Source organism: Dreissena polymorpha, chromosome 2 (genome assembly GCF_020536995.1).
Source record: "Dreissena polymorpha isolate Duluth1 chromosome 2, UMN_Dpol_1.0, whole genome shotgun sequence".
NCBI classification, from domain to species: Eukaryota; Metazoa; Mollusca; class Bivalvia; order Myida; family Dreissenidae; genus Dreissena; species Dreissena polymorpha.
The window spans coordinates 125,793,730-125,806,473 of record NC_068356.1 but is presented as its reverse complement, the minus strand read 5'-3'; the positions used below and the strand labels follow the sequence as shown (position 1 = coordinate 125,806,473).

Sequence of the window (12,744 nt, the reverse complement as noted above, 5' to 3'; positions counted from 1 at the left end):
GATGATAACTCAAGAATGCTTACGCCTAGGATCATGAAACTTCATTGGTACATTGGTCATGACTGGCAGATGACCCCTATTAATTTTCAGGTCACTAGGTCAAAGGTCAAGGTCACAGTGAGTCGAAACAGTAAAATGGTTTCCTGATGATAACTCAAGAATAATTAAGCCTAGGATCATGAAACTTCATAGGTACATTGATCATGACTGGCAGATGACCCCTATTAATTTCCAGGTCACTAGGTCAAAGGTCAAGGTCACAGTGACATCAAATGTATTCACACATTGGCTGCCACTACAACTGACAGCCCATATGGGGGGCATGCATGTTTTACAAACAGCCCTTGTTGAGACTTGCTCTGGGAAAATGGGGTTTAATGCATTGGAGAAAAGTGTCTTCCCAGATTAGCCAGTCAAATCAGGGACGACATTTTCCCCTATTATGAAAAAATTGTTGAAAAGAAGACTCTTCTTAATGAAAATCCAGTCTGGGCAGAAAGTGTTGTCCCTGATTGTCTGAGATGACACTTTTCATACATGCATTAAACCCTGTTTTCCCAAAGCAAGACTTATTTCTTTAAATGTGTATGTTCATTCAATTGTAAATATGCAAATGCTAAAATATTTTTGACATGAGTTAAATATTTAAATCTATTTTATTTTACTTTAATTGAATATTTGCATTTTTATTAGCTCACCTGATTGCTCATGTGAGCTTTTGTGACCGGTCTTTGTCTGTCGTACGTCCGTCCGTTTACATTTGCTCGTAAACACTCAAGAGGCCACATTTCTTGTCCAATCTTCATGAAACTTGGTCAGAAGCTTTGTCCCAATGAGATCTCGGCCGAGTTCGAAACTGGGTTGTGCCGGGTCAAAAACTAGGTCACTCGGTCAAAAAAAAGAAAAACCTTGTAAACACTGTAGAAGTCACATTTCATGCCTAATCTTCATGTAACTTTGTCAAAATGTTTTTCTTAATGATATCTTGGTTGAGTTTAAAAGTGGTTCCGATCCGTTGAAAAACATGGCTGCCAGTGGGCGGGGCAGTTTTCCCTATTTGGCTAAAGAGAAACCTTGTAAACACTCTAGAAGTCACAATTTTAGCCCAATCATCATGAATGTTGGTCAAAACATTGGTTCAATTGATGTCTCAGACGAGTTCCAAAATGGTCGAGATCGGTGAAAAAACATGGCCGCCAGTGGGCGGGGCATTTTTCTCTATATGTATATAGTGGCAGTTTTCCCTATTTGACTATAGAGAAACCCTGTAAACACTCTAGAAGTCACATTTTTTGCCCAATTATCATGAAAGTTGGTCAAAACATTTGTTTTATTGATATCTCGGACGAGTTTGGAAATGGTCGGGATAGGTGAAAAAACATGGCCACCAGTGGGCGGAGCATTTTTCTCTATATGGAAACATGTGAACACAGTAGAAGTCACATTTTTGGCCCAATTTTCATGAAATTTGCTCAGAACATTTGTTTCCTTGATATGTGAGTTGAGTTAAAAAATGGTTCTGGTCAGTTGAATAACATGGCTGCTGGGAGGGGGGCAGTTTTCTCATTATGCCCCTCCCCCCTTTTGAAGAAGAGGGGGTATATTGTTTTGCTCATGTCGGTCTGTCCGTCCACCAGATGGTTTCCGGATGATAACTCAATAGCGCTTATGCCAAGGATCATGAAACTTCATATGTACATTGATCATGACTCGCAGATGACCCCTATTGATTTTCAGGTCACTAGGTCAAAGGTCAAGGTCATGTTGACCCGAAATAGTAAAATAATTTCCGGATGATTACTCAAGAACACTAATGCCTAGGATCATGAAACTTCATAGATACATTGATCATGACTCGCAGATGACCCCTATTGATTTTCAGGTCACTAGGTTAAAGGTCAAGGATACGGTGACCCAAAGCAGTAAAATGGTTTCCCGATGATACCTTAAGAATGCTTATGCCTAGGATCATGAAACTTCATAGGTACATTGATCATGACTCGCAGATAACCGCTATTGATTTTCAGGTCACTAGGCCAAAGGTCAAGGTCACGATGACCCAAAATAGTAAAATGGTTTCCGGATGATAACTCAAGAACGCTTAGGCCTAGGATCATGAAACTTCATAAGTACATTGATCATAACTCATAGATGACCCCTATTGATATTCAGGTCACTAGGTCAAAGGTCAAGGTTATGACTCGAAATAGTAAAATGGTTTCCGGATGATAACTCAAGAACGCTTAGGCCTAGGATCATGAAACTTCATAGGTATATTGATCATGACTCGCAGATGACCCCTATTGATTATCAGGTCTTTAGGTTAAAGGTCAAGGTCATGATGACCCAAAATAGTAAAATGGTTTCTTGATGATAACTCAATAACGCTAATGCCTAGGATCATGAAACTTCATAGGTACATTGATCATGACTCGAAGATGACCCTATTGATTTTTAGGTCACTAGGTCAAAGGTCAAGGTCACGGTAACCTGAAGTAGTAAAATGGTTTCTGGATGATAACTCAAGAACGCTTATGCCTAGGATTATGAAACTTCATAGGTACGTTGATCATGACTGGCAGATGACCCCTATTGATTTTCAGGTCACTAGATCAAAGGTCACGGTGACCTGAAATTGTTAAATGGTTTCTTGATGATAACTCAAGAACGCTTATGCCTAGGATCAGTAAACTTCATAGGTACATTGATTATGACTCGAAGATGACCCCTGTTAATTTTCAGGTCACTAGGTCAAAGGTCAAGGTCACAGTGACCTGAAATAGTAAAATGGTTTCTGGATGATAACTCAAGAACGCTTATGCCTAGCTAGGATCATGAAACTTCATAGGTACAATGATCATGACTCGCAGATGACCCCTATTGATTTTCAGGTCACTAGGTCAAAGGTAAAGGTCATGGTGACCTGAAATAGTAAAATGGTTTCTGGATGATAACTTAAGAACGCTTATGCCTAGGTTCATGAAACTTAATAGGTATATTAATCATGACTCGCAGATGACCTCTATTAATTATCAGGTCACTAGGTCAAAGGTCAAGGTCACAGTTCCAAAAAACGTATTCACACAATGGCTGTCAAGGTCACGGTGACTCAACTTAGAAAAATGGTTTCCGGATGATAACTCAAGAATGCTTGCGCCTAGGATCATGAAATTTCATAGGTATATTGATCATGACTGGCAGATGAAATAATGATGAAACTTGACCAGGATGTTTGTCTGGACAATATCTAGGTCAAGTTTGACATTTGGTAAAGATTGAATGAACTGACTACTCTCAGGTAAGCGAACGAGGGCCATCTTGGCCTACTTGTATAAACAACTGTTATTATATGCTTCCTTCAAAGAGTTGGGTGAAAATTGCTTTGTATTTGTCTTTTCTCCCCTATTTTCCCATCAGTGACCCTTCTTTTCCCCCACTCAGTGCCCCCCCCCCTCTGTAGCTTGTCTATTTTTCCTTCATTTCCCCATTTACCCCCTCAGTTACTCCCTTTCCCCCTCTATTTACCGCTCAGTTTTCCATATATTTCCCCTTACATTGCCCCATTTTTATCCACCCCCAAATCGACCCCTCCATTTTTCCCCGCAATTACCCCTCCGTTTCCCCCTCAGTGACCCCTGGCAAGAGGAAGAAGCGGCCCCAGAGTGCCCCATCCCACCGCACAGGTCACGACCTCTGGATGAGCGCAGTGAAATACAGGAGAACAGGTGACCATGAACACTACCATTGATCCAGCGCAATACTGACATATCTTAAACAGTTCAACCATGCTCTTGGAAAACAGGGCTAAATGAATGTGTGTAAAGTGTTTTCCCAGATTAGCCTGTGCAGTCTTAACAGGCTAATCAGGTACAACACTTTTTTCTTTTGTTGTATTTTTTGTTTAAACTTAAAGGGAGTCTTTTAGGTTAAGTTGGAAAGCCTTTTCCCTGATAAGCATGTATTGACTGCATGGGCTTGTTTGGGATGTCACTCTATGCACATGAATTAAATCTGGTTTGCCTAGAACAACGTTCATTAAGTTTCAAGTATAAGTTAGCATCAGTCTGTATTGTTATACCAATTGCATCCATTTTTTTGTCTCCTTTCTAATATCTTACTTTTTTTTTATTCAATATAAAACATACAATGTATACATGTATATGAGCCTCAAACAAAGAGATACAATGTCGCAGCAATAATGTTCAGACATGTTATACAAGATATACTAGTATATATTCTTTTTTGACCTTGTGGTTTCCTTTAGATTAAAAAAAGGTTAATATGTTGTTGTTTTTATGTTTGTGATAGGTGTTTTTTAAAAGAAAGAGAAAAGAAAAACAACAGAATAGTAATTAATAAGGATGAGTTGCATAGAGAAGGTAGAAAGCATACTGGACCTGTTATGAAAGTTTAATGTGTTTCCATTTTTGTTCAAATGATTGAAGTGTATCATTGTTTAGGGCTATTTCTTTTTCAATTTGAATCTTCAGTTTTAAATAATGGATAAAACAGTTCGTTGTATGTTTTTGCTTTCTGTATTTCATGCTGAATATAAAATATTTCATTAATATAATTATGTAATTCACTGCGTTATTAACCTCTTGTAATTTGAAGGTATTTACCTCTAAACTGATGTCTAATAGAGATAGTTTAACATTTAGTTGTTGCTTCTCTAGAAAGGTTGTCAACTGATTCCATAGAGATTGAATATGTTTACACTCCCAGAAAAAATGTTCTATTGTTTCAATATGTTCACTACACATATCACATAGATTTGTGTTGGATAGGGTGCACTTAAAAAGATATTTATTTGTAGCTATAATTCTTGTTTCCAATTCAATTCTTTTTCTCCAAATAGGTGTTGCCATTTAGTTTGAGCTTTAGAGATTTCGGAGGGTTTTTTAATTTGAAGTGTACAACATTTTGTTAGTTTTGTTTTGCAGTTATGTTTTCTATGAATATTTTTAAGTACATGTTGTATTATTTGTATTGGTAACAGCTTTAATATGTATGAGTATACTTTTGATCAATGTGTAGTACATCAGGAAAGTACTTGTTGGTATTCCGAATATGTAGCATAAGTTATCAAAAGAATAGAAGTCGTTTATTCTGTAGTCGTATAATTGATCTACATATTTTATGTTTCGTTCGAACCAATGTTTATAGAAAAACGTTTAATTGTTAGTAGTTATGTCTTTATTGTTCCATAGAATGACTTTACTGTTTATTTTGGTTTCTAAATTATGAGAGACTTTACACCATGCCAATAAAACATTCGAAAGAAATATGTTTTTGGTTGAAATTTCATCTAAGATATTATTGTCAATATTACATTCAAAAAGTAAGGAGTCACCATATGTTTTAAGAATTTTCTGGTAGAATAATTTCCATTTACTCGTGTTGGTATTATATCTTTTAACACAACTGCATTTGATTGCATTCAGGAATGAATCTATATCTGTTAGTCTGATACCTCCATATTCTACTGATTGAATTAATTGAGTTCGCCTAATTTTATCAGGTTTACCGTCCCATATGAAATTAAAGGGGCCTTTTCACAGATTTTGGCATTTTTTTAACTTATTCATTAAATGCTTTATATTGATAAATGTAAACATTGGTTCATAAAAGCTCCAGTAAAAAATCAAGAAAAAAATTTAAAAAAGGAAAAGAACATTGCCCGGAGCAGGTTTCGAACCAGTGACCCCTGGAGTGCTGAAGTAAAAACGCTTTAGCCTACTGAGCTATTCCGCCGAGTACACATTCGTGACGTATTTTATACCTTATATAAGCAATCTTCGTAGTTTCACAAAATTTAACGACAAAAACAGAACTCTCCAAATTATTCAATCGTTTCGCGTTGCAACGCTTTATAATTTTTAGGTTTTAAAATCGTCAAAAGATGTCTATAATGGCTATATTAGAGCATGGTTAATGTTCAGTATTACTGTTTCCTCACAAATATCATAACTAAAACGAAAACTTACGAATCTGAATCAATTTTTTTCAATTTTGTCAATTTACCAAAGCGTGAAAAGATCCCTTTAAATATTTCTGATTTTATATCTTCAATAATATCATTTGGTGGGTTTGGGAGAACTGTAAGTGTATAAATTAGTTTAGACAGTGCAAACGTTTTCAACACGGTGTTTTTTCTGATAAGTGTAAGTTTACGATGCTGCCATGATTTTAAACAATTTTTTAATTTTTGTAATTTAGGCAATATGTTTTTTAGAATTTTTTCATTTTCATTGTTTGTAAAGGTTATTCCTAACGTTGTTGCTTCATCTGATGTCCAGTTGAATTTCATTTCTTTTTTAAGATGAATATTACTTTGTTTTAATTTACCTACTCGAAGAACAGTGCATTTACATTTGTTTAGTTTAAGGCCCGATGCCATTCCATAAAGGGTTAGAAATTCTATAAGATTATTGAATGAGTCACTACTGTCATTTAAGAAATATGTTGCATCGTCAGCAAATATGCAGATGTCATATATGTTTGCCATGTTAATTTTCCCTGATATTCCTTAAAAAATCAAACATAAATTGGATAAGAAAGGACTGATTGCCGTGGCGTAGTGGATATAGTGTCTTCCTGGCGATCAGGAGGCCACAGGTACGTCCAATTGAGGGAACGTTCTTTAGATCTCCCCTATAGACACCAAGTACTGGTTCTAGACCCAGGAAACACACTCAAGAGCGCTTCAAATAAGCCTGAGGCTTTTTATGCAAGCTAAAATAATATGTTAAAGCATAAAGTGTTGGGCACGATGCTATTTTGTCAAAGGGAACTTTAGTGCACCCAGTCATCATATCCGTTTGGCATATTTTCAAAATAGAATGTATATATATGTCATAAAATCTTATAGATAGCTAAAACTATTTTCACTGTAAACATTACGTGATTAATTGAAACTTCAAAAACAATATTCTGTATAATAATGTGATCAAATAAAAAAGGCATATGGGGTTTCAAGAGGGCAGGGTGTGACCTTGGGGCTGATGGGAGCTATGCCCTTCCATATAGGCCAGCTGGACCACTGATGTATATGTCTAGCATTATGCACAATCTTTTCCAGTTGGTCTTTCTGGCTCCCACCATCCAGGCAGTCCACGCCATAAGACTTCCAACGAGTACTGGATTGACACTCTAAGACGCACTGGGACTGGTAAGTACTGGATTGACAGACTGAGACACACTGGGACTGGTAAGTACCGGATTGACACACTGAGACACACTGGGACTGGTAAGTACTGGATTGACACACTGAGACGCACTGGGACTGTTAAGTACTGGATTGACACACTGGGACTGATACTGAATTGACACAATGAGATGCACTGGGACTGGTAAGAACTGGATTGACACACTGAGACACACTGGGATTTGAAAATACTGGATTGACACACTGCGACACACTGGGACTGATAAGTACTGTATCCACACACTGGGACACACTGGGACTGGTAAATACTGGATTGACACACTGAGACGCACTGGGACTGGTAAGTACTGGATTGACACACTGAGACGCACTGGGACTAGTAAGTACTGGATTGACACACTGAGACGCACTGGGACTAGTAAGCACTGGATTGACACACTGAGACACACTGAGATTGGTAAGTACTGGATTGACACACTGAAACACACTGGGACTGGTAATTACTGGATTGACACACTGAGACGCACTGGGACTGGTAATTACTGGATTGACACACTGAGACGTACTGGGACTGGTAATTACTGGATTGACACACTGGGACTGGAAAGTACTTGATTGACACACTGAGACGCACTGGGACTGGTAAGTACTGGATTGACACACTGAGACACACTGTGACTGGTAAGTACTGGATTGACACACTGAGATGTACTGGGACTGGTAATTACTGGATTGACACACTGAGACGCACTTGGACTGGTAAGTACTGGATTGACACACTGAGACACACTGGAACTGGTAATTACTGGATTGACACACTGAGGCACACTGGGACTGGTAAGTACTGGATTGACACACTGAGACAAACTGGGACTGGTAAGTACTAGATTGACACACTGAGACGCACTGTGACTGGAAAGTACTTGATTGACACACTGAGATGCACTGGGACTGGTAAGTACTGGATTGACACACTGAGACGCACTGGGACTGGTAAGTACTTGATTGACACACTGAGACGCACTGGGACTGGTAATTACTAGATTGACACACTGAGACGCACTGGGACTGGTAAGTACTCGATTGACACACTGAGACGCACTGTGACAGACAAGTATAGGATTGACACACTGAGACACACTGGGACTGGTAAGTACTGGATTGACATACTGAGACGCACTGGGACTGGTAAGTACTGGATTGACACATTGAGACCATGGGACTAGTAAGCACTGGATTGACACACTGAGACGCACTGGGACTGGTAAGTACTGGATTGAAACACTGAGACGCACTGGGACTGGTAAGCACTGGATTGACACACTGAGATGCACTGGGACTGGTAAGTACTGGAATGACACACTGAGACGCACTGGGACTGGTAATTACTGGATTGACACACTTAGACGCACTGGGACTGGTAAGTTATGGGTTGACACACTGAGACGCACTTGGACTGGTTATTATATTTCATCTTATTATATTTTTTATTAAATTTTTTTTCGATCCAATTGGTAAAACATAGTAAAATTAAAAAATAAACTCTTGTCAAAATGCTACAGTTATGAATAATGTTGCCAGATTAATTACTGATGCATTGAAACTTGGTGAGGAAAAATAAGAAGTATTTGCTGCTTCTTAAATTAATATTGTATGGAACTGTTCATTTATAGTCTATTTATTACTTGTTTCTTCTTACATAGCTGTCAATACATTTACTTCTGTAAATTAAGCTTGAACACTTTGTCTAGTAATTTATGTTTATAAACATGTTTTTGGTTTTTAGCTCGACCATTATATATGAAATATTTATAGTAGAGCTATCCTACTCGCCCCAGCGTCGGCGTTAGCGTTAGTGTTAGCCTTAGTTTTAGTTCTACCCCAATTATTTTCATTGTCCCTTGACATATTGCTTTCATATTTTGCATACTTGTTTACCAATATCACCTCAACCTATAAACAAGAGCAGACAACTCTATCAAGCATTTTGTCATAATTATTGCCCCTTTTATACTTAGAATATGCATATTATTGATAAATCTATGTAAAAGTTTGCGTACTACCCCAAATATTTCCTATATCCTTTGACATATTGCTTTTATATGTTGCATACTTGTTTACCAACATGACCCCAACCTATAAACAAGAGCAGACCACTGTATCAAGCATTTTGACATAATTATGGCCCCTTTTACACTTAGATAATTGAACATTTTGCTTAAATTGCCATAACTTCTTTATTTATGATCACATTTTATTATTACTTTGACAAAACAACACTTACCTGAATACCACAATGGATTCCACCCAAACAATACCCAACGCCCCTACCCAGTATCCCTTCCCCAACCCAACATCCCCCCCCCCCAATTTTCTTTTTAAAAACATCATCTAATAAATTAACCCACCCACCATTATACCCCCTCTCACCACCACACCCCCTTCCCCCCCACCATTTTTTTTATTTTCCTTTTTTTATTTTTGAAAGATCGTCTAATAATTTATTGAATATGAACAATTTCCCCATGATGGCTTACGTTATACTGTCAAGCACTTGAATAGTCGAGCGCGCTGTCCTCTGACAGCTCTTGTTAGCTCACCTGATTGCTTAGCTTTTGAGATCAGTCTTTGTCCGTTGTATGTCCGTCCGTCGTCCATCCACATTTGGTTGTAAACACTCTAGAGGCCACATTTCTTGTGCGATCTTCATGAAACTTGGTCAGAAGATTTGTCCCAATGATACCTCGATCAAGATTGTAATTGGGTCATGCTGGGTCAAAAACTAGGTCACTAGGAAAAAAAAAGAAAAACCTTGTAAACACTGTAGAAGTCACATTTCATGCCCAATCCTTATGTAACTTTGTCAAAATGTTTGTCTTAATGATATGTTGGTTGAGTTTAAAAGTGGTTCTGGTCTGTTGAAAAACATGGCCGCCAGTGGGCGGGGCAGTTTTCCTTATTTGGCTATAGAGAAACCTTGTTAACACTCTAGAAGTCACAATTTTTGCCCAATCATCATGAAACTTGGTCAAAACATTGGTTTAATTGATATCTTGGATGAGTTCGAAAATGGTCCAGATTGGTGAAAAAACATGGCCACCAAGGGGCGGGGCAGCTTTTGCTATATGTATATAGTGAAAAACATGTGAACACTCTAGAAGTCACATTTTTAGTCCAATCTTCATGAAATTTGGTCAGAACATTTGTTTCCTAGATACGTGAGTTAAGTTCGAAAATGGTTCCGGTCCGTTGAAACACATGGCTGCCAGGGGGACGGGGCAGTTTTCCTTATATTTATATAGAAAAAAAGGCTTGTGAACAGTCAAGAAGTCACATTTTTTGCCCAATCATCATGAATCTTGGTCAAAACATTGGTTTTATTGATATCTCGGACAAATTCGAAAATGGTCTAGATCAGCATAACAACATGGCCGCCAGTGGGCGGGGCAGTTTCTCTATATGTATATAGTGAAACATGTGAACACTCTAGAAGTCACATTTTTGGCCCAATTTTCATGAAATTTGGTCAAAATATTTGTTTTCTAGATATGAGAGTTGAGTTAAAAAATGGTTCCGGTCCGTTGAAAAACATGGCTGCAAGGGGGGAGGGGCATTTTTCTTATATTTCTGTAGAAAAAAAAGCTTGTGAACACTCTAGACTCACATTTTATGCCAAATCATCATATAACTTGATGAAAAGATCGGTTTTATTTATATTTCAAATGAGTTTGAAAATGATCCCAATTGGTAAAAAAATTGGCCACCAAGGGGGGTGGGGCAGTTTTCCTTATATGACTATAGAGAAACCTTGTGAACACTTCATAAGTCACATTGTTTGCCTAATCATCGTGAAAGTAAGTCAATACATTGGTTTTATTGATATCTTGGACAAGTTGGAAAATGGCTCAGATCGTTGAAAAAAACCACAGTTTTTAGCTCACCTGATTGCTCAGGTGAGGTTTTAGGATTGGTCTTGGTCAGCCGTCCGTCGTTCCACATTTGGTTTGTAAACACTCTAGCATTCACATGTCTCAAGCATTCTTTCTCAAAGTTGCTGAGAAGCTATATGGCCACAAGATCTCAGATAAGTTTGATAATGATCAAAATCGCATTTTAAATGCCATAATTATTGCCCTTGGATTGTCAAAATTTTCATTATATTATACAAAATCCTTGTAAGCACTCTAGAGGTCACAATTTTGTTTCAGATTATATGAATCTTGGTCATAATATTTATTTTTGTAAGCAAAGTTTGATGTTTGGTCATGAGGCCAGAGAGGTCAAAATATAAGTCACCAGGTCAAATCTTACAAAAACCTCGTATACACTCCATACGCCAGAGTTTTGGTGCAATAATGATGAAACTTGACCAGGATGTTTGTCTGTACAATAGCTAGGTCAAGTTTGACGTTTGCTAAGGATTAAATGAACCGACTCCTCTCAGGTGAGCGAGCTAGGGCCAACTTGGCCCTCTTGTTTAATTGTACTGATGCAATCTGACTATAATTATTTAACTTGTATGTAAATGGTCAAAGGCAATTTGCCTAATTTCCAATAAAAACTTGAAAACTTTTAACTTGTCTGAAATGCTTATCTTGTTTACTTCTGATTATGGGCCTCGGAAATTAGTTGAGACAAATAATTGAAAGACCAGCAAAACCAAATGAGAAGATATAACCGCAGTTAATACAATAGCCAATTTAATGATAACATTCAGAAACAAACAAATGCTCACAGTGAATACAAATATAATATAGTTGCCTTCCATCTAGGTTTTACGACTGAGAGCATTGGTATGAACACATTCGGCGGGAAACGACCGCGAGACAAGGATATGCCGTATCTGAGTACCTCGGCGTACCTACGACAGATGGCGGGTTCCGAGAAACCCAGCAAGCAGGCTGACACCATGGGTAAGAGGGGGGACGTCTTATTTTGAATTTGATTAGAATAACTATTGTATCTCATATAGAAATGTGAAATAGAATCAACTATGATGCAATTCTCTTACATTTTTGGAAATTTTTCAGACTGCAGTTAATTTTTTTGTAGTTTTCCTTGATTAGAAAGAGCCTTTTACCAGTACTTTATTAAGAAGGTAAAAAAATCACTACTCTATTGAACATGTGTTAGATTGTATGAAGAGGTATGCCTTGTGAGACCATACTATAATTTGCATATTTTAGCCATTTTCTGGGAAAACTGGACTTACCGATGTGCTTAAAGTGTCATTCCAAATGAGCCTGTGCAGTCTCATAATAAGGGATGACATTTTCCCCTTTTATTGTATTCCAGTGTAGACGGAAAGTGTCGTCCCTGATTAGCCTGAGCAGACTGCACAGGCTAACCTGGGATGAAACATTATGCACATTCATTAAGCCCAATTTTCCCAGTTAGAGGGTAAAATCTAAATGACCATGATGTTATTGCAGCTCGAGCCAACCCAGGGACCCCAGCTTACAAGTCCCAGGAGGAATATTATGAACAGATACTGGAATACAAGAAGGTGAGCTTTTACAGAACCATGTATATGAGCGGGTGTCTGGGAAAATATATGAGTCACACTCAGTGAAAAA

At 37.9% G+C, this 12,744-nt stretch overlaps 1 protein-coding gene across 3 annotated transcripts in view; it reads left to right on the top strand.

Moving 5' to 3' along the window:
• LOC127868892 (IQ domain-containing protein E-like) overlaps positions 1-12,744 on the top strand; it is a 56,699-nt gene that overhangs the window by 11,996 nt on the left and 31,959 nt on the right. For 2 of the 3 annotated variants that reach the window (XM_052411034.1, XM_052411032.1), the window contains exons 5-8: positions 3,630-3,725; positions 7,082-7,171; positions 11,941-12,081; positions 12,601-12,674. In XM_052411034.1, the coding sequence (XP_052266994.1) occupies positions 3,630-3,725; positions 7,082-7,171; positions 11,941-12,081; positions 12,601-12,674 (401 nt within the window). The remainder of the gene's footprint in view (positions 1-3,629; positions 3,726-7,081; positions 7,172-11,940; positions 12,082-12,600; positions 12,675-12,744) is intronic. The other variant, XM_052411033.1, reaches the window with a different exon arrangement.